The sequence below is a fragment of the Lithobates pipiens genome, unplaced genomic scaffold (assembly GCF_037356315.1).
Source record: "Lithobates pipiens isolate NorthernLeopardFrog02 unplaced genomic scaffold, aLitPip1_a1.2 Scaffold_13, whole genome shotgun sequence".
In the NCBI taxonomy this organism is placed as follows: Eukaryota; Metazoa; Chordata; class Amphibia; order Anura; family Ranidae; genus Lithobates; species Lithobates pipiens.
The window spans coordinates 114,714,656-114,737,474 of NW_027507718.1; the positions used below are offsets into that span (position 1 = coordinate 114,714,656).

General features: G+C 44.0%; 1 protein-coding gene across 5 annotated transcripts in view; it reads left to right on the forward strand.

The window, feature by feature from the left end:
- Window positions 1-1,353: 1,353 nt before the first annotated feature.
- HOOK3 (hook microtubule tethering protein 3) overlaps window positions 1,354-22,819 on the forward strand; it is a 121,102-nt gene continuing 99,636 nt past the window's right edge. For 2 of the 5 annotated variants that reach the window (XR_013272186.1, XM_077475414.1), the window contains exon 1: window positions 1,355-1,788. Coding sequence is in view for 4 of the 5 variants with exons in the window: in XM_077475414.1 (XP_077331540.1) it covers window positions 1,732-1,788 (57 nt within the window). In the remaining variant the exon portion in view is untranslated. Of the gene's footprint in view, window positions 1,789-22,819 lie in introns of all 5 variants that reach the window. The other 3 variants (XM_077475413.1, XM_077475415.1, XM_077475416.1) reach the window with 3 other exon arrangements.

A 22,819-nucleotide genomic window follows, 5' to 3' on the forward strand; every position in this document is an offset into this window, starting at 1 on the left:
AAAGTTCTGAAATGATTTATCTTTGTCTCATTTTTTTTACATCACAAAAACCTGACATTTTAACAGGGGTGTGTAGACTTTTTATATCCACTGTATAGCCCTGAATCTGAGGCGTACAGGCTGTCTGGTGTCACACGGCCCTCAGAATGAGGAGTACAGCCTGTTCAGTGACATATAGCCCCCAGAATGAGGAGTACAGCCTGTACAGTGACGTATAGTCCTCAGAATGAGGAGAACAGCCTGCACAGTGACGTATAGTCCTCAGAATGAGGAGTACAGCATGTATGGTGACATATAGCCCTCATAATGAGAAGTAAATCCTGTACAGTGACATATAGCCCTCAGCATGAGGAGTACAACCTCTACAGTGACATATAGCCCTCAGAATGAGGAGTACAACCTGCACAGTGACATATAGCCCTCAGAATGAGGAGTACAACCTGTACAGTGACATATAGCCCTCAGAATGAGGAGTACAACATGTACAGTGACATATAGCCCTCAGAATGAGGAGTACAACCTGTACCGTGACATATAGCCCTCAGAATGAGGAGTACAGCCTGTACAGTGACATATAGCCCTCAGAATGAGGAGTACAACCTGTACAGTGACATATAGCTCTCAGAATGAGGAATACAACCTGTACAGTGACATATAGCCCTCAGAATGAGGAGTACAGCCTGTAAAGTGACATATAGCCCTCAGAATGAGGAGTACAGACTGTACAGTGACATATAGCCCCCAGAATGAGGAGTACAGCCGTAAAGTGACACGTAGCCCTCAGAATGAGGAGTACAACCTGTACAGTGACATATAGCCCTCAGAATGAGGAGTACAACCTCTACAGTGACATATAGCCCTCAGAATGAGGAGTACAACCTGTACAGTGACGTATAGCCCTCAGAATGAGGAGTACAGCCTGTACAGTGACATATAGCCCCCAGAATGAGGAGTACAGACTGTAAAGTGACATATAGCTCCTCAGAATGAGGAGTACAGCCTGTACAGTGACATATAGCCCCCAGAATGAGGAATACAGACTGTAAAGTGACATATAGCTCCTCAGAATGAGGAGTACAGCCTGTACAGTGACATATAGCCCCCGGAATGAGGAGTACAGACTGTAAAGTGACATATAGCCCCCAGAGTGAGGAGTACAGCCTGTAAAGTGACATATAGCCCTCAGAATGAGGAGTACAGCCTGTAAAGTGACATATAGCCCTCAGAATGAGGAGTACAGCCCGCCCAGTGACACTGACACATGTACAGGCGGCCTGTAGTCACACAGCCCCCAGACTGATGACTAGACCCGGAGTGCCTGGGTAGTAGCTGTGCTAAATATCCGGTGGATGGTGTGATTGTGCGCAGTGAGGGTTGGGTGTCAGCTGTGCACAGCTCTCTGTCATCCATAGACACGCACACATAGGGGGAAGAGGAGGAGACCGACCACCCATCCCCCAGCAAGAGCAGGAGCGGCCCACGGGTGAGGGGGGAAAGAAACACTACCGGGCTAACCCCGCCTCAACCGGACCTATCACACACGGCTAGACCGGAGGAAAGGGACACCCGGGCATAGCGGCCATCTCCTCCTGCCAGCACCGTACAGGCCGGGGTACACGTCACCCAGTGTACATTGTATATAACGGGAAAGCATCGTCTAGTCCATGTGATCAGTGAGTGGCACCTCCCTGGGGAAAGGCTGTGAGGAGCGGATAGCGGAGTGCGGAGAGGATGTTAAACGTGGAGAGCCTGGACCGGGTGGATCTATGTGAGAGTCTGTTGACGTGGGTAAGTGTGCTGGGCTCTCCCTTCCCCCACAGAGGGCCTGTACTGACTGCTCTCCCCGGTCCCCTATCATTGTGTGTCTATGGGGAGCTCTGCCCTCAACTACACCAGCTTTGTCACGATCTACCAGTCCTGGCATTGCCATGCTGGGGCCCTACATTGCAGGCAGACGTTTTCTGCCCCCCCTCCCCCCCTCAGGTTTCTATTGTTCTGTGGGGCCCCCTCAGGTTTCTATTGTTCTTGGGGGGGCCCAGCTCAGTTCTCTCTTGTTCTTGTGGGGGCCCCCCTCAGTTCTCTCTTGTTCTGGGGGACCCCAGGTGTGCCAGCCAATAGACAAACTATCGCTGTTTTCTATAGCACCCAATTTAGGGCTCCTTCACACCACAGATGTATTTTAAAGCTCAGTCTGAGCACATATGTCAGAAAAATCAATGTATTAAAATGAGTGTAGTTTACACCAATTTGGTGATCCATTGTGTGATTTTAAATTACATTTTTGTTTTATTTTTCCCAAGAGCGTGCACCGCAAGCGTAAGTAAATGCAACTCCTGTAGGCTCGGTTCACATATGTGAATTGGATGCGTTTTGAACCACAGCTGATCCGCATGACGTGAACCAAATTGGCTGTGTGTGGGTTTTTAATTTTTTTTTAGTCCTGTATGATTTTCAGTCCAGTTCAGGTGCGATTTCAAGTGTCATGCACTTTAATAATTTGCACTTGAACCGATTAACAAAATCACACTGAAACTGGCCCTGCACGTATGTGATCCCAGTTTAAAGAGTTAAAAATTATAAAAAGCAAACATGTTGAGTCGCACACTGAATGTGGGGGAGTTGCTGTGTACACAAGCTCTAAGGCTGACCATAGACTATATACTCGTTAACTTTCTCCCCATGGGGGGCCTCAAGTGCGGTCCCCAACATCGCCAAAGGGCCGCACACATTGTTAATATTTACTGTAAGAGACAACAAACGCACAACAGGATATAGTCCGTAGGTGTGATTCAAGAGATTTTAATTTGACAAAGCACTGCGGACGTGATACAGCAGATGGTCTGAGAACTGCATACATGATACAGGAGATGGTCTGAGAACTGCGGGCACGATACAGGAGATGGTCTGAGAACTGCGGGCACGATACAGGAGATGGTCTGAGAACTGCGGGCACGATACAAGTTTCACACAGGCTTCAGCTTGTGTGAACAGCAAGCTTTGACAAAGCCTTTGCAGAGATTTCAGCAGGATTTGTTGAATCTTTTAAAGAGGAAGTAAACCCTGATTGGTTTTACTTCTTTGTTCCCCTGCAAAGTAAAAGCATAATGGGCTAGCATTGGGGTGGATAAAAATCAATGATTGATTTAAAATAAAATAAATCAGAATTTTTGATTTTTTTGATATTTTATTTTATTAAAATGCTTTTGGAGTAAAAAGCTATTTAACCCCTTCAGATCCGCGCCATCACCAAGTGATGGCTACAGCATGGATCTACTTTGCCAGGAGGCCGTCAATAGACGTCCACCCCTTTGCACGCTCCCTCCCACGTCCCCTTTCCCTGCAGGCCGTGTGCTGTGATCACCGAGTCAATGAGACGTGGTAAGGGGTAGATCCTGGCCCCTTACCATGTGATCAGCTGTCAGCCAATGACAGCTAAACATGTTGATGTAAACCAGGGGTGTCCAAACTACGGCCCTCCAGCTGTTGCAGAACTACACATCCCATGAGGCATTGTAAAACTCTGACATTCAAAGACATGACTAGGCATGATGGGGATTGTAGTTCCTGAACAACTGGAGGGCCGTAGTTTGGACACCCCTGATGTAAACAGAAGATCGGTAATCATGTGTTTTTTCTTTTTTTTTTTTTTTTTTTTTTTTTCTTTCTTACGCTGACAGCATGAGAAGCCAAAAAAAAGCTGATTACCAGCTTCTGTTGAAGAAGGGACATCGGTCCCGAAGAGGAAGAGGCCTCATCTGTGCCCACCAGTGCATAACCATGTCAGCAATCTGTGCCACCCACCGGTGCCCATCACTGCCACCCACCAGTGCAGCCTATCAGTGCCCATTAGTGCAGCCTCATCAGCGTACATCAATGGAGAAAAATTACCTGTTTGCAAAATTTATTAACAAAATATAAAACCGTTTTATATATATATATATATATATATATATATATATATATATATATATATATATATATATATATATATATATATATATATATATATATATATATATATATTTTTTTTTTTTTCTTTCGGTATTATTTTTTTAACCCCTTCCCGCCGAGCGTACGCAGATGTGCGTACTTGGCTTCCGGGGGGTATACCGGGATGATACCTGCAGGCATCATCCCGGTACCGTTTTTTACAGCAGGCGATTGGCTATCCAGGCATAAAAACCGATGCGGCTAAAAGCCGCTCGGCTGTTATGCCGGAGGGGACGCCCCCCCCCCTCCCGCCGCTGTTACCAATTCAAGTTCCGCTGCCTCCGGCTCCTGGGGAGGAACTGGAACGAAGCTGTAATCGGCTTCGTTCCAGTCTCCTCATAGTAAACACGTAAGCGAAGTTATGACATCACTTCCCGTTTACTCGGCTGCCAATGGTGCTGGTTTTAAAAAGATATACGGTATTCAGAATCGCCGTTTTTGCCGATCTGAATACATTGAAGTGTAAAGGAGGGGTGGGGGGTCTTTTAGACCCCCGATCCCTCCGTAAAGAGTACCTGTCACCACCTATTACTGTCACAAGGGATGTTTACATTCCTTGTGACAGCAATAAAATTATCAAATTTTTATTTATTTTTTTAAAACAATTTAGTCATTTTAAAATAAAATAAATAATAAAAAAAAAGGTTTTAAAGCACCCGCCGTCCCCGTGAGCTCGCAAAGCAAAGAAAACGCATACGGAAGTCGTGCCCGCGTATGTCAACGGTGTTCAAATCACACATGTGAGGTATTTGCCGCGATCGTCAGAGTGAGAGCAATAATTCTAGCACTAGACCTCCTCTGTAACGCCAACCCGGTAACCGTAAAAAATTATTTAAAGCGTCGCCTATTGAGATTTTTAGATACCATACTTTGTCGTCAATCCACAAGTGCGTGCAATTATAAAGTGTGACATGTTTGGTATCTATTTACTTGGCGTAACATTATCTTTCACATTATGCAAAAAAATTGGGCTAATTTTACTGTTTTTTTTTTTTGTTTTTTTTTAATTCATGAAAGTGTCCCTTTTGCCAAAAAGTTGCGTTTAAAACACCGCAAATACAGTGTGACATAAAATATTGCAACAATCACCATTTTATTCCTCTGGAGTCTCTGCTAAAAAAATATATATAATGTTTGGGGGTTCCAAGTAATTTTCTAGCAAAAAATATGGATTTTAACTTGTAAACACCAAATGCCAAAAATAGGCTTAGTCATGAAAGGGTTAAACAAAAAAATAAAACCCCCAGAGGTGATCAAATACTATCATAAGAAAGCTCCATTTGTAGGGAAAAAAATGATAAAAATGTAATTTGGGTACAGTGTTTTATGACCGCACAATCGTCATTCAAAGAGTGACAGCTCTAAAAGCTGAACATTGGTCAGGGCAGGAGGGGGGTTTAGGTGCCCAGTAAGCAAGTGGTTAACGTACATTTAATAATTTCAGTTTATTAAGCATGAAATGGAGCTTGGTTATGTAGCATGAGGCTGTATATTCTGCAATATTTACGTTTGTGGTAAACTCATTCAGTAAATCCAAGCTCTGCAGGCTGAGATAACATGCACTGCATTGATACATTCACACAATTTCACAGGAACCATGAGCTAAAACAAAGTTCAGCAATATTCCTTTTATCCCATTGTTTAGCAAATCTATATACATTGCAAACTCTATGACTGAATCGGTTCTGATAGCGCTGTTTTACTAACCTGACAGATTATTATTCTAAATAGAAAACTTATTTTGTTTACAAATATTAAAGATTTTAACTACCAACAAGTCCTTACACTTAAAGAGCACCTTTCATTTCAGATCCATCATGGCAGCGCCTGTTGGCGGGCATCCACTCTACTGCTGCTGCTACGTCCCTCACCTTGTTGTGTCACTGCCACATCACCAGCCGTCCCATTAAAGTGAATGGTACTGTCGGTGAGTCAACAGCGGGTCAGAGGAGGAGCCGCTGCGGGACAGAGATGAGTCGCTCTTTAAAAATGATTTAAATCAAGTCTTTTTACTAGTGATTTAAACCGACTTGATTTAAATCAAATCCACCCTGGCTAGTATGCATCGGTTACTAGCCCATTATGTGGTACTTACCTGCAAACGAAGCCTACAGTGTCCTTGATGTCCCTGTTGGTGGCGTCATCCATCTTCACCCCTCTTCCTTCCGGGGGCACAGACTTGGGCTCTGTGTGACTGGCCAGAGCTGCTGGCCAGTCACACAGTCATCAGTCAGGGCACTTGAGAGTGAAGAAATGGTACGGAGGTCGGTTTCCTCACAGAGCATGCACCTATGACATTGGTGCACTACAAGGTAAACATCTCCTTAATGGTGCATGTTAGGTTGTAAATGTTGAACACAGATCATAATGGGAGTGCTGTTTGTCACTTTAATCAAGCTGCTAGCAGACTTCTGCACTACTTGAAGCTTGTTGAAAGCCTGCTAGTAGCTTTCTTAAAGTAACAATCAGCGTTCCCATTGGGGTCTAAAATAGAAGCTGCTGCTATTCAATTTTGACAACCACTTCCTTACATTCAAATGTAATGCAGAGCTCCACTTAAAGGGGAAGTGCTGAGGAGGCAGCTTTTTGATCATGTGATTGGCTGACACTGTAGTCTACAAGCAGTGATTGGAAGCTGTTGGCAGCAGCTCAGTCATTGTGCTGGAAGTATAGCTAGTATATTTGGACGATTGTGTGTGTGCGGTTATCTTTGCAGCATGACCTATGACCCACCTCTATACTGCCACATATATGTATATGACTAGCTGGAAGGGTTTGGTCAGTTGCAAAAGACAAGTTTGATGAATTAACTCACAATTGCTAACTTGCTAATTGTATAGTTTTATTTTTTTTCAGTGGAGATGTGGGTGAACAGTCTGGTTGCCCCTGCGTGTTGTTTCAAGTTTGCTTGGTTGTATCAGATGCTTCTGGGCCCAACCAGCTGAGAGCTTATAGTGTGACGTGGCCTAGACTTTTATTTGATGGCCAAGATCTTGGATTCTGTTGATGTAAATATTAATGTGTGCATAACAAGCCTCCAGGGCTTTCTTAGACAATGGGCAGGCATTAGCAAGTCTTTGTTTTCCTTTGCAATTACAGAAATATGCATACTAACACCAGGCTTTCAGTTTAAGTCTTGGGGGGGGGGGGGGGGGGAGGGGGGAGGTAACATTCTTTCACCATATCAAAGGTTTATCAAAGTAGAACTTCACTCTCAATCAACCTTGACAATTTGTAATCCTTATGCTACTAGCATTAGTAAATGGGTAGGAAAATGTTTTATTTTTATTTTATATAGATGTTTTTTTTTTTTTTCTTCAGTTAGTTCTAGCTTACTAAGAAAATTATGTCATACATCCCAGGAGTCTTCAGGATGGGGTTTTCTCAGCTAAGCACATCCTCCTGCTGCATACCTGAGCTAAAGTCAGATGGATTCCAGGGCATAAATGCTGGCATTATTCATCAGCACTTACTCAAGTTGGCCATGGCCAAAGATGTTAGGGGGTGTTTCTCAAAGTGATTTCTAAACAAAATAAAGCATAGAGACATGGATGCATGAGGGAGTTGAATATTAAAAATGAATTAAATTGCCGTTTTGTGGTGCATTAGATATTTTGGGACAAATGAAGGTACCCCATATATGTTTTTCAGTGTGTAGAGATCAGTGATTTGACCAGTTTAGGGTGATGCAATGCTAGTCTGTTGGCACCTACTTTGCAGTTCTAAAAAAAAAAAGTGTACGCATTATGGTGACATGGAGGAGGTCTTAAAGGGAAATTTGAAGAGTACACTTTCAAAACAACCTAGCCCATCCTCTCCAGATGCATACTCCCTTTGTTGCCTCGGCTTTCATGGTTTTACATCCTGCCCAGCCAATTCTTCTTCTTCTTCTTCTTCTTCTTCTTCTTCTTCTTCTTCTTCTTCTTCTTCTTCTTCTTCTTCTTCTTCTTCTTCTTCTTCTTCTCCTTCTCCTTCTCCTTCTCCTTCTCCTTCTCCTTCTCCTTCTCCTTCTCCTTCTCCTTCTCCTTCTCCTTCTCCTTCTCCTTCTCCTTCTCCTTCTCCTTCTCCTTCTCCTTCTCCTTCTCCTTCTCCTTCTCCTTCTCCTTCTCCTTCTCCTTCTCCTTCTCCTTCTCCTTCTCCTTCTCCTTCTCCTTCTCCTTCTCCTTCTCCTTCTCCTTCTCCTTCTCCTTCTCCTTCTCCTTCTCCTTCTCCTTCTCCTTCTCCTTCTCCTTCTCCTTCTCCTTCTCCTTCTCCTTCTCCTTCTCCTTCTCCTTCTCCTTCTCCTTCTCCTTCTCCTTCTCCTTCTCCTTCTCCTTCTCCTCCTTCTTCTTCTCCTCCTCCTCCTCCTCCCCTGTACAGTAGCTTCCTATAGCGTTTTAATTGGGGCTCTTTCCTCAGGATTTCTGGCTTCAGAAGATTGCCCCATGGGAAGGATAGGAGGGTAAAATTTTAGGTGGGCTAGTTTAGCTTTACAAGGATCTAAGTGGACCCAAATATTATCTTGCCATCTATAATCTCAGGAGATGGCCCCACGAAGGGGTAAAAAGGTAAGGTGGACCAAATTTGGCTTAATGGGGGTTCAATGGGTCCTCTTCCTTAACATTTCCAGCCATAGGAGATGGCCCCATAGAAGAGTAGGAGGGAAAAGGTAAGGTGTGCTAAGTTAGCTTTGTGTGTGTTCAATGGGGCTGTGTCCTTTAACATCTCTAGCATCATTTACATGGTCCGTGGAAGGGTAGGGGAGGACAGATGAGGTGGGCTGGATAGCTTGGTGAGTGTTCAACAGAGCCCTGTCCTTGGTATCTCCAGCCTCAGGAGATGGCTCCATGGAAGGGTAGGATGGCTAAAGTAAGGTGGACTAGGTTAACTTTGTGGGGACAAGTTCACTTTGAGTATGCGATTAGCCTTTAACCCCTTCTGGACTGCCCAGTTATTGAGAGATACTGTGGCAGGGAGGCCCTCCTGCAAAATTGTGTACCTGTATGTGATTTCACGCACTGGGTGTGGGGTGTATGGCGCTGTGATTGGACACAGCAGGAGCCAATCGGTGGGTCCGACGGACCTGAGGTTCGCCCGGCACCTCACGATCGTTCTCAGGAGAGGCAGAACTGCGGTTTGCTTATGTAAACAAGGTAGACTGAAGTTCTGTGAGAGGGGAAGATGGAGATCTGTGCTCCCATTACAGCAGAAACGCAAGATCACTTTCCCCTAGTCAAAATGTATTGGGTATGTTTTGTAGCCTAAAGTAAAAAATATGAAAATGATTATTATATTTTTTTTCCCCAAAGCTGTCGGTCACTCCACCCCCTCATGACATCAGAGTCCCATCATGCCCCGGACTGTGACATAAGGGGGCGGGGTCACCAGGTGACATCACCCGGTGACCACGCCCAATGCCTATATAAATCGTTGCGCCCTGCGTACACTGCATTACAGCGGGAGAGAGCGTCATGTCAACATCGGAAGAGAGAAGACTACGAAAGTGGCGAGGAAGAAGACCGGAACGCTAGTAAAAGAGCTGGAAGAAGATAGCGGAGGAGCCTGGCAGAAGACACCAGAGAGTGGTGTACGATGTACCCCTTCCTCATTCACATAGGGTGGGGGGTCGGGATCTGGGGGGCACCCAGATTCCGATAAGCCCCCTGTCCGCAGACCCCGACAACCAAAGGCCTGAGTTGTCGAAGAGGTTTTTGTCCTCATAAACATGGGGACAAGGGGCTTTGGGGTGGGGGGGTCCGCAGGGCACCCCCCCATGTTGAGGGTATCCGGCCTGGTATGGCTCAGGAGGGGGGTGCTCGCTCGTCCCCACCCCCTTTCCTGACCGGCCGGGCTACGTGCTCGGATAAGGGTCTGGTATGGGGGGGGGGGGGGGCATGCCATTTTTTTTTATTTTTTTTTTTCCCGTGTGGGGGTTCCACTTAAGATCCATACCAGAACGAAGGGCCTGGTATCGTCTTTTTAAAAATTTCTGTGGAGTTCCCCTTAAAGATTCTCAGCACACAAGTCGCACCGCAAGTCGAATCAAGATGATCTGGTACAACCTCTATTCAAATCAATGGGCTCCCATAGGGAACCATTGGTTTTTGAATTAAGACAGAAAAACACGGCTGAAAGCTAGCGCGGCTTAACGTGCATTGAATTCAATGCAAAATGCGGTAAAAATTGCTACTATTGGTACTAGCTTTACAGCCTGTTTTTTAAAACGTCCGTGTGCAGGACTTATGCCTTGTACACATGGTCGGACATTCCAACCACAAAATCCATCAGATTTTTTTTTTTTCAGGCGCATTTTGTCTTAAACTGGTGTTGCATACACACGGTCAGACAAAGTTGCTTTGGTCTCATAATTTGATCTGAGCATGCGTGGCACTTTGTCCGATCTGAATTCTCTGCAAACGATCGATGAGCCAAGAAAATGAAGTTCAATGCTTCAGAGCATGCATCCAATTGTTTCCGAGCATGCGTAGGAATTTTGCATGTCGAAAGTGCCACAGACGATCACATTTTTGCATAGGAACTATTCCTGACCAAAAAATTGAGAGCATGCTCTCAATCTTTTGCTGGGTGGAATTCCGCCAGCAAAAGAGCAATGGAGCATACTCCCGGTCGCATTTTCCGCCAAAAAACTCTCATTGGTCTTTTGTGGGCCGAACTTCCGATCGTGTGTACGGTGCTCAAATTTGTTTTTGGGGAGGGGGGCACAAAAAAATTTGGAAAAAAAAACATCAATTCCAGCCACTGTGCCACACCTCATGCATCTATCTTTTCATCTGGGCCACCAGAGCAACTTGCCCTAATGGTAAAAATCCTCCTTGCAGAAATAGATAGTCCAGTTTAAACAATGGTGGTTGAGGTAAATGGAGTGGAGGATGTACCGATCAGCAAGCACTATAGAATTTTACAACTTTTTATTTTTATTTTCAATTTTTTTTTTCCCATTTTGGTAAGGGCAAAATATGGTTATAACCCCTGGCAAACTTTTTTTTTTTTTTTTTTTTTCTTCTGCACGCATTGGAACAGTTTTATATGCCTGCAGTGCAGGCCTTAAACATTTGAAGCAGGTGCATAACCTCCAGATATAGAATCTGTTTTCACACAATATATGTGAACAATATCTGCAGATTAACATTATTGTAAAGCTTTATTGAATAAAACTAAAGTGGTCTTTATACACCACTGTCAGTTTGCTGGTATAATTGTGCCTAGTGAGGCTTTCCTTAAATGCAGCCCTTGTTCCTGGATATTATCAGTGGCTGGTGAGTGGAACACAACTGAAGGCGTTTGAAACAATGTAGTCTGGAGTGGTGTACTGTATTCTCAGCTCTGCTCTACTGGGTTTTCCATTTTTTTTTTTTTCCTGGGAAATGTTGTAAATTTGGGGCTCAGTTCTGTAATTAACCACTTAACAACCGCCCATTGCCGATTAACGGCTTCAGGGCGGTTGTTTAACTCTGAGAGGCCGTTAATTAACGGCCTCCCAGAATTCTGCTCTCGCGCGCCCCCTGGGGCGCGCACTCGAGAGCATCCGTGACCGCCGGGTCCACAGGACCCGGCGCATCACGAATCACGGTAAACGGCCGCTCAGCGCGGCCGTTTACCACGTGATCGCTCCGTCAAATGACGGAGTGATCACTTGTAAACAAACGGTTCCTCCCTCCCCCTCTCTGTACCGATCGGTACAGCGGAGGGGGAAGAGATCGGTGTCAGCAGCGATGTGGGCTGCATCTGCAGTGCCCACATCGCTGCTCACCGAAAATTAACCCCTCAATTCCCTGCCAACACTCTGCAATACCCTGCCATTACTCTGCAATACCCCCATTACTCTGCAATACCCCCATTACTGTGCATTACTCTGCAATACCCCCATTACTGTGCATTACTCTGCAATACCCCCATTACTCTGCAATACCCCCATTACTCTGCATTACTCTGCAATACCCCCATTACTCTGCATTACTCTGCAATACCCCCATTACTCTGCATTACTCTGCAATACCCCCATTACTCTGCAATACCCCCATTACTCTGCATTACTCTGCAATACCCCCATTACTCTGCAATACCCCCATTACTCTGCATTGCCCTGCAACACTCTGCATTGCCCTGCAACACTCTGCATTGCCCTGCAACACTCTGCATTGCCCTGCAACACTCTGCATTGCCCTGCAACACTCTGCATTGCCCTGCAACACTCTGCATTGCCCTGCAACACTCTGCATTGCCCTGCAACACTCTGCAATGCCCTGCAACACTCTGCAATGCCCTGCAACACTCTGCAATGCCCTGCAACACTCTGCAATGCCCTGCAACACTCTGCAATGCCCTGCAACACTCTGCAATGCCCTGCAACACTCTGCAATGCCCTGCAACACTCTGCAATGCCCTGCAACACTCTGCAATGCCCTGCAACGCCCTGCAACTCTCCGCAATGCCCTGCAACACTCCGCAATGCCCTGCAACACTCCGCAATGCCCTGCAACACTCCGCAATGCCCTGCAACACTCCGCAATGCCCTGCAACACTCCGCAATGCCCTGCAACACTCCGCAATGCCCTGCAACACTCCGCAATGCCCTGCAACACTCCGCAATGCCCTGCAACACTCCGCAATGCCCTGCAACACTCCGCAATGCCCTGCAACACTCCGCAATGCCCTGCAACACTCCGCAATGCCCTGCAACACTCCGCAACGCTTTGCAATACTCCGCAACGCTTTGCAATACCCTGCAATGCTCTGCAACACCCGGCAATGCTCTGCAACACCCGCCAATACCCTGCAACGACAGAATCTTTTTTTTTTTATTTATTTATTTTTTTTTTTTTCAGGCTTCCCAGCTTAGAGGTGAGATGTGGGGTCTTATTGACCCCACATCTCACTGTAAAGAGGACCTGTCATGCCATATTCCTATTACAAGGGATGTTTACATTCCTTGTAATAGGAATAAAAGTGATCAAAAAAATTATTTTTGGGGAAAAAAATGTCAAACTAAAATAAATAAAGTAAAATGAACAATAAAAAAAAAATGTTTTTTTTAAAGCGCCCCTGTCCCCATGTGCTCGCATGCAGAAGCGAACGCATACGTAAGTCCCGCCCACATATGAAAACGGTGTTCAAACCACACACGTGAGGTATCGCTGCGAACGTTAGAGCGAGAGCAATAATTCTAGCCCTAGACCTCCTCTGTAACTCAAAACATATAACCAGTAAAAAAAAAATTAAATCGTCGCCTATGGGGATTTTTAAGTAGCGACGTTTGGCGCCATTCCACGAGCCTGTGCAATTTTGAAGAGTGACATATTAGGTATCTATTTACTCAGCGTAACTTCATCTTTCACATTATGGAAAAATTGGGCTAACTTTACTGTGATTTTATTTTTTTTTTAAGCCCAAAACTGTTTTTTTTTCCAAAAAAAAGCATTCGAAAAATTACTGCGCAAATACCGTGCGAGATAAAAAGTTGCAAAGACCACCATTGTATTCTCCAGGGTGTTTGCTAAAAAAACATATCTAATGTTTTGGGGTTCTCTGTAATTTTCTAGCAAATAAATGATGATTTTTACATGTAGGAGAGAAATGTCAGAATTGTCCTGGGTGCTCCAGAACACCTGATGGCGCTCCCTGCATGTTGGGCCTCTGTATGTGGCCACACTGTGTAAAAGTCTCACACATGTGTTATCGCCATACTCAGGAGTAATAGCAGAATGTGTTTTGGGGTGTAATTTGTGGTATGCATATGCTGTGTGTGAGAAATAACCTGATAATATGACAATTTTGTGAAAAAAAAAAAAAAAAGTAAAAAAAATCTTGATTTTTGCAAAGAATTGTGGGAAAAAATGACAACTTCAAAAAACTCATCATGCCTCTTACTAAATACCTTGGAATGTCTTCTTTCCAAAAAGGGGTCTTTTGGGGGGGGTATTTGTACTTTTCTGGCATGTTAGGGTCTCAAGAATTGAAATAGGCCGTCAGTACTTCAGGTGTGATCAATTTTCAGATATTGGCACCATAGCTTGTGGACTCTATAACTTTCACAAAGACCAAATAATATCCACCAATTTGTACTTATTTTTACCAAAGATATGTAGTAGTATAAATTTTGGCCAAAATTTATGAAGAAAAAATTACTAATCTGCTAAATTTTCTAACAGAAACAAAGAAAAATTCATTTTTTTACAGATTTTTCGGTATTTTTTCCTTTATAGCACAAAAAATAAAAAACCCAGTGGTGATTAAATACCACCAAAAGAAAGCTCTATTTGTGTGAAAAAAAGGACAAAAATTTCATATAGGTCCAGTGTTGCATGACTGAGTAATTGTCATTCAAAATGCGAGAGCACCGAAAGCTGAAAATTGGTCTGGTTATTAAGGGTGTTTAAGTGCCCAGTGGTCAAGTGGTTAAATCTCCTGGTAATTTTTGTGTCACTAATAATTGCTTTGTAGTAACATGTAAGATTTTAGTGCTACTTTGCCATATATGCAGCAGATGCATTAATGCACTTGAAGTGGTACTAAAAGGTGTGCTTTTTTTTTTTTTTTTTTTTTTTTTTTTTTTTTTTTTTTTTTTTTAGAATAACTACTTACCTGCACTATGCAACGATATTGCACAGAACGGTCCCATACCTCCCTCTTGGTCAGTCCCCTGTTGGTGCTGTCCATAGATGCATACAGCACTGGTAAGCCATGCCCCCACTCCCTTCACTGCCCTCAGTGTCTCCGGTGAGACCAGGAAGTGAGAAAAATGGTGTTGCATCTGGGACAATGCTGGAGTGGTGAGAAGATTCGGGTAAATGTTTAGGAAGGGGGTGGGTAGGATGAGTAATAGAGAACTCCCCCCTTTTTTTTTTTTTTTTTCCCAAGGAACATAGTCAAAGACAGACATCTGGGCAATCGCGTTGTGTTATCTTGCGTCACATTACATGTCATATACAAGAGCTTTTTATTACATGCAAAGGACAATATGACATTTTCCTGTCTGAGACGCCTCTTTCATTTTGTGTGATGGGTGTTTAAAGCATCGTCCAGTTACTGTTTGTGCACCATGCTGCAGTCCTAATGATGCAGGAGTGTTACCCTTCAGTGAGTCCCAGACCGGTCCCAGTCCATTTTATACGTTTAATGTGCTAGAGTTTGGATCCCGTAACTTCGGGTCTGTGGAACCGAGGGACAGGATAGTAAGAGATTATATAGGAAAAAAGAGAATAGGGGGAGATTGGGGGGGGGGGCGGAAGGAGGGTAGGGGGGAATCTGAAGGGTGACTTTGTGCAAGCTCGCCGAGTGCAGTGGTAGTCTGGCAAGGCCCCTGGATGCTCTGTGAGCAGTGGGGTCAGTATTTAGTTAGTCAGTTAGTAGGGTGACATTTAGTCATTTGGGTCGCTGTCAAGGAGGGTTCTTCCTTCATCGGAGAAGATAGACGTGCCATGGCGACCAGGTCTTGGAGTATCGCTCCTGTTGGTTTCGTGCAGTTAGTACCAGGTCTTCTAATCTACTTATTTCCTTAACTTTTTGGATCCATATCCCTATTGTCGGGGGTTGCGAAGATTTCCACTTAAGAGGGATGCAAGCTTTAGTAGCGTCAAGAAGGTGCCGGATAATAGATTTTTATTTTTTTTGTATATTGGGGGTGTGTAAGAGGACAAATGCTGGGTCATTCGGTATTACGCATTCCGTGAGTTTTTGAAGGATACGTTGGACCTCTGTCCAGAAGTGTTGTAATTTGAGGCAGGTCCAAAAAAAAATATGTAAGCGGGTGCCCTTGTCCTCCTTGCATCTCCAGCACTGGTCAGAGTTGTCTGTAAATATTTTCTTTAGTTTCACAGGGGTTCTGTACCGCCTGGTTAGGATTTTAAAGTTTTGGTCTCCTGTGCCTTTTGTGCAAATAGTAGATTTGTACGTAAATCTAGGATGTGTTGTGCTGAAAGTTCTGCCTAAGTTCCGTTCCCAGTTTTGTATACAATTCAAAACATCAGGTTCCGCAGGAGTAATAAGCAGTTTGTAGTTAGCAGAAAGTGGGAAGGGGCCTGGCAAACATCCCCGGAGCTATAGGGAACTCTTTTTACCCTAACACAGGGAACGTATTAAGTTAAAAAACATTTTGACTTTAACACCACCTAGAGACTGCCTGCCCGCAGCAGGCAAAGATGTACTCATGCATCGTTGCATATGTCCAGGTTTAGGGTGTGTGCCATTCCGACACCCCCCCCCCCCCCCCCCCCCGCTCAGCGCTCCTTGTGATTGCACACAGCTGGAGCCTATTAGCAAGTCCTAGCCAATGATTTATGGCCAGAACTTGCTGATTACACACAGCCAATCACACCCCCGAGCTCTGTGTTGGTGAACACTCTATACAGAGGGGAGCGATCTGTCAGGGGAAAAGTAGCAAAAGCAGACAAGACTTTCCTATCCTGAGCGCCATTCGTTCATGCTAAGGAGAGGGAGGTCAAAACGCTCCTAAATGCTGCTAAAATCCTATGGCATTGACACAGACTTTTATGGAGTTGAGTTTAGGAGCTTTGGCAAAAAAAATAAAAAAATGCTAAAAGCTTCTTAACTCAAGTGTAGGAGTTGTAGTCGCTTTACAGGCTCTATAATGCTAAAAATAACGTCTGCAAAGCTCCGGCGTTCACACTGGAGCGCTGAGCTGGCAGCATCTTTGAGGTGCTGTAGGAGCGACGTATACACTGCTCCTAGAGCATCCCTGCCCATTGAAACGTGATTTGCGTGCGCTTTTTACCCTTTTTCAGCAGTTAGCGGGGGTTAAAAGTGTCCCACTAGGGGCCAAAAAACACTGCAAAAATGACCGACACCCATCCGCCCCAGCGTGAAAGTGCCCTTATGGAAAAATGTAACAAATATAAAGGTGTTATCCTATTTTGGCTGCATATGTGGAATTATACTTTACAGCTTTAAGAATAGTTTCAAGTAAATTCCGGATTTTTATTTTTTTGTTGTTTGGTGACGAAAGCCCTGTAACCAGAACTGTGCCAAAAAGAAATGGGAAGAGTAATGCTGACTGTTCTTTTAACAGATGTGTCATCAGTTTCAGTAAAGGAAATTGTCCCTTTTTATTTTTGTGTAGGAAAAAAACCCTGATCTTTTCATGGTGTTTGCATCCGAGCTTAGCAGTACGACAGCTAGGTTTAATGTTGTGGAGGCCCTGACCACTAATTGTGCCCTATGCATTATGCCGAAATGTCCTTAATGCATTTATTGTACATTGGCATTTGTCCCTAAATACATAAGGCCCTAAAGGCAAGTACCACTCGGTACAGTGTTCAGCTCCATCCAGCCATAGTGGCTTTTAGGCCTCTTGCAAACTGCAGCTTGAAAAAACTTATGTGTGGTGTGTTTTTTTTTTTGTTTCTGATCTAAAATGTAGCCCATTGTTTACAATGTGCCTGTACACACAGATGAATAAAAAGCACTGTGTATTCTTGCGTAAAAAATTTGGACACACATGGCCTAAATAACCAGTGTGCACATGGTCTATCAATGCCACATCTGCCTAGGTAGATTTCTAGACTCTGCACAAGCAGACAAGCAGACAAAATAATTGTGATATCAAGTGATATCATTTTTACTTGCTAAATGCCTCCTGCGCAGTTTCTTTTCTAGATACAGACCTACATGTTTTCCCGATTCGGAAAAGTTTCCCATGCTGTCATGTGCTTTCGTAGTGTGTTATTGTCATACAGGAAGCCAAACCCTGTTTTGTACTGGAGTCTTAATTGAATATGTGACATTTTGGGAAACATTATTGAAAGGTTGTTGTAGAGAAAATGTAAAACATTGTCTCGCCTTTTTAAAATGTGTAAATGTAGCATTATCATGAGTGATTTTGTAGAGAATGTGTGTGTGTGTGTGTGTGTGTGTGTGTGTGTGTATGTGTGTGTATATATATATATATAATAGATTCTGCCGTCTTTCTGAAATCCTCGTTTTCTGACTGTTAGCCCTGGTTCACATTGATGCTACTTCACTTGAAGTAGCAAGGTCAGTGCGATTTCAGCTGCTACTTGATAGACGTCTGGCTTCATACAGAGATGTCTATTGAAGTCGCACATGAAATCGGCAAGAGTAGTGCAGGAACTACTTTTTCAAATCGGTATGGTGCTGCAAGATGGGTCTTGCGCCGATTGGAACAGTGTCATCACATTCAATAGGCTGCAACTTGTCATGCGATTTGATCTCTCAAATCGCTCCCTGTGTGAACCTAGGCTTCTACTGACGTTCTAGCCCTTTGAGTTACTGACACAGATATGCAGTTTACTATTGTTCTAGGTCAGTGAATGTAATAATGTCTATATGACAAGACAGCTGGTGTTTTTGGGAGGCGGTCAGCAGTAGCAGCCTACATCTTTTCTGATAGGTTTCCTTTTGCTAAGATGTAAATGGCAACTTAAAGTGTGTCTAGGCATTTCTTAGGCATTACTCAGATCTCCTCCTCACCCAGTAAACTTTACACCAACAGATATTGTTTTCTGTCTTGTTCGTGTAGTGAGAAACCTCATCCCCAGGCTTGTAAAATCCTAGCAGGGGATAGTTGCTAAAAAGTCCTTTCCTATGATGTAGCCATGATCCCAGAATGACAAGAGCCCATTCTCTCAACGTCTTGTGTTGGCAGTTTGGGAATCAAGGCAGAAGCATTGTTTTGCTGGAGAAAAAAATGATTGTATGCATGTGGAGTGGGGCAGACTAGGATAAAAGAATGGCAGAATTTTGGAGACCAGCAGGCAGGGCTGACAGCGCTGGTAGGGAGCTCAGTGCAGAGAAGGCACTGTTATAACACACACAGGAATTTATGGCGGCCAAACATGGTGCAAGCTTCTTTCAAAGAAATTTGCTTGATTCCCTCATTGTATTCTCCTGGTGGGGAAACCTTCCCCGCCAGGAGAAGACAGTGATTGTTGCCAGAGGCTATCCCAGCCGCTAGCAATAATCTCCTGTAAGATCCAGCAGGCTGGTTGTACCCAAGTTGATCCTTTTGATCAACTTGGTACATTCAGCTTGCCCATACATGGTTCAAACAGTCCCTGCTGAACCTGCTGAGATTTGCAGCTCCTTCCACTCTCCTTCCTCTCGCTCCTGTCCCTCCCGGGCACACTGCACCTAGACAGCGCTGTGTAGAAGGGGCCTAAACGTTCAGCATGTTAAAGGAGTAGACCAGCCTGAGCTCATTTGCTGGGGGCTTCTCCTAATGGGTTATAGGATTGCAATTCGTTTTGCATACCAGAGAGTGGTCTGAAGTCTGCTTTCTGCTGACCTCACACAGATAAGTCCAGGCACCGCATCATCCTGATTCTGGAAGTCTGGATCTGCCAGGTGCCTGGACTGATGGCTGTTTCAGCGCTCCAGTGAGCGTGGCAGAGCAGAGCAGGAGAGCTGCGGACTCATAGAGAACCAAACCATCGGCAGTGTTCGATCACTCGGTTCTCAGTGCAGAGATGCCGGGGGACAGATGCAGCATCGTACTGATGCTGTATCCACCTAGGTAAGTATAATGGGGGGCGGGGAACGGATTCCCATACTTCTCCTTTTTAATGAACACATTAAAGTGGTTGTAAACCCTCACATATACCCAGTGGAGTGACTGGCCTCAGGTGATACAGAGATGAAACCAATCCTCCTACATAAGTTGTTTTGTCTGTTTCTCTTCCCTACAAAGTCTAGAATTTATAAAGCTTGTCTGAGCGTTCAGAAAAAAAGATGCAGAGAGCTGAAGTTACACGCTAGAGAGCTCAGTAAGGAGAGCTCTGAGAGTTGATTGGAGGTACCTCCCCTGTCACCATTTTTCTCTTGGTGATAGGAAAACTTATCGGAAGAGATTCATGCTGATAGCAGAAGAAAGAAGCGGCAGACATAAATGAAATGTAGTTCTCTTAATTGAGACAAGTACACACTATAGAGGGATGTGCTTTGTTCATATTTTGTCTGAGGTTTACAACCACTTTAATTGTGGTATTTTAAGTTGCTCTTCATACTGTACTGCTCTCTGATCTATCTGAACTGTTTTATTTCAATGTATGTTGATAAAGGACATTAAACTATCATGTTTATTTTGAATTAAAGCAGTTATGAATTTGAAGAAATAGAAAGGAAATGAGATCTTTACAGCCGTAGGTCTTTTGTGCTTAAACATCTGAGATGAGAAGAAGCGTGTGCGTTGCGTAAGATGCCACGTTCCATCCGACAGAAAATTCTTGGAATGCTATTTAAGATTGTTGACATAGTTTAACTTGTAGCTTGTTGTAGACTGCTGGTCTGTTACTTCTATCACTGACATTTTCAATCCACTAATGGAGGTAAATGTAGGCATATGTTTTTTTACTATAGATTTAGAATTAGAACACAAATGATAAATCTGCATACTGATTCAAAAGTCAACTGTATCAGTTTTTTTTTTTTTTTTTTGGGGGGGGGATGGGCTTAGAGTTCTAACCGCTTTTAGGTTATGCTGTCTTTGTTGGAAATCTTTCTTTTTGTTCTGGGTACCAAATAATGAAGGCACACAATTAACGACCTCTGAGCAGTTTGTATACTTCTCTGCATAATCCAGACCTAAAATAAGCATTGTCTGAAGTTATCCCTATCGCACCTAAATATCAGACGTAATTATAGTTACATTTCAAACAAATAAAATACAACTCTTCTTTGCTACCCATGTGGTGACCTATGTACTGGAAAAAAAATTTTTTTTTAATAAAAAATAACATAAGTATATACTCATCTCTGCCTGAGTGTCACAGAGCACATATTTCCTCAAATCCTTGGTTTATTGTTGGGGGGGGGCGGACACCACAACTACTTCATATCTATGATGTCATCTATCTGGTAGACCCATTTCCCATTTGGATATGAGTGGGACTTGTCTAGACTTACAGGGGCTGATTTACTAAAACTGGACAATGCAAAATCTGGTGCAGCCATGCATGGTAGCCAATCGGCTTCTAACTTCAGCTTGTTAAATTAAATGAGAAGTCCAGCCTGAGCTTTTTAGGCCGGACTTCTCCTATGGGTTACAGGAGTGCAATTCGTTTTACATTCCTGTGGCCCGTTTTCCACAGAGAGCAGTCTAAAGTCAGCTCTCTGACGTCACTGAAATCGGTCAAGGCAACGTGTCATCCCGACTTCAGAAGTCTGGATCTGCCAGCTGCCTTGACTGATGGCAGTCTCAGTGAGACGGCCGCTCCTCGCCCCTCCACAGATCGGTGCTCCAATGAGCATGAAAGAACAGGGCAGCAGAGCTGCTAACTGATAGCAGCTCTCGTCGGGGAGGACTTGTGGCTCGGTTCTTAATGCAGAGGCACCGGGGACAGCTGCATCATCGGTCTGATGCTGTATCCACCTAGGTAAGTATGAATCTAAAAAAAACATACTTCTCTTTTAAAGCTTTGATGAAAAAAAACAAACAAACCTGGAGCTCTCATTCACACTGAACACTGGCTTGAAAATTTCAAACCCGCATTTCAGTGCGAGTTCAGGGGCTATTTGAAAGACATTTGCGCAGGTTCGTGTACAGTGGTGTTTTAAATCCCTGTGTTGAAGAAGAAATCCAAGTATGTATAATTGTACATGGTTACACTGGTCCGAGCTGGACCAATGTAACTATACAATGAGAATATGGGGACAAAAGAGATATCAAAAAAAACTTGGTGGCACAATAGTGGATATCTCAATATAACATTTTATGGGGGGGTGCCATCATCCTTGATGAATATAGATCTTAAAGAAGGATGTGTGGGGACCTTAGGACTTTAGTCCTAAAGTCCCCACACATCCTTCTTTAAAAAATGTAACTATACAGATACCATAAATGTGGGATCAGTGTGCAAGCGCAAAATTGGTAATTAACGCTTATATAGTGATTGCCACCATCTTATGGGGCCCTTGCCCAGCAGCTGCCCTGGAAGTTGACTGCTTGACACCGATGCCATTTGGAGATCACTTTGGCATTTTCTCAGTTTAATATATAGCATTCTCTGATTGGATGAGCTGAAGATGTGCTGGTGACATCACGCTGTTCACCTCTTCCAGTCAGAAAATGTTTGCAACCATTGAGAAAATGTCAAGCGATCTCTTAATAGAGCCTTTGCCCAGCGGCCAACCTCCTGTGTTCACAATGTAACTGAGTCGCTGCTCGTCATGGAATCTATATGATAGTGGAGATCACTGTAGTAGGGTTACCTGCTAGAGTGATTTCCAAGTTCTGGAGGGAGCCCACAGGTATAGTATGTGCATATTTAGTTAGTTACTATGTAAACTTATCCATACCTGGAATTTTTCTTTATCAGTCAATATTATGATTAAACAGTCTATTTGTAGAGTTATCAGCGCTAAGTAACCAATACCGGTCTTGTGGGTTACCCACTTTTTGTTGTCCGTGAGAGAAACACAAAGAATGATTAAAGTAGTTGTAAACCTCAGACGTCAAAATATGAGCAAGGCATATCCCTCTATAGTATGTACGTGTCCCAATTAAAGAGATTGTAAAGACAGAAGGTGTTTTTTTTTTCCCTCTTACTGGAATAATGAACCCCATCTAGATCCAGCGATATTGTAGGATTATCTCTCAGCTGCCTGGGACTCCCCTTCTCCATTGGCTGAGACAGCAGCTTGGCACTATTGGCTCCCCCTGCTGTCAGTGAGGAGAGAAAGGGGCAGGGCTGGGTCGCAGCTCCATGTCTGATTGGACACAGGGAGTTGTGGCTTGGCTAGGGTGCCCCATAACAAGCTGTTTGCTCTGGGGGCACTGAACAGGAGGAAGGGGCCAAGAGCACCAAACAGAGACCAGAGAAAAGGAGAATGTCTGCTGCTTCCTTCCTCTGCTATCCCC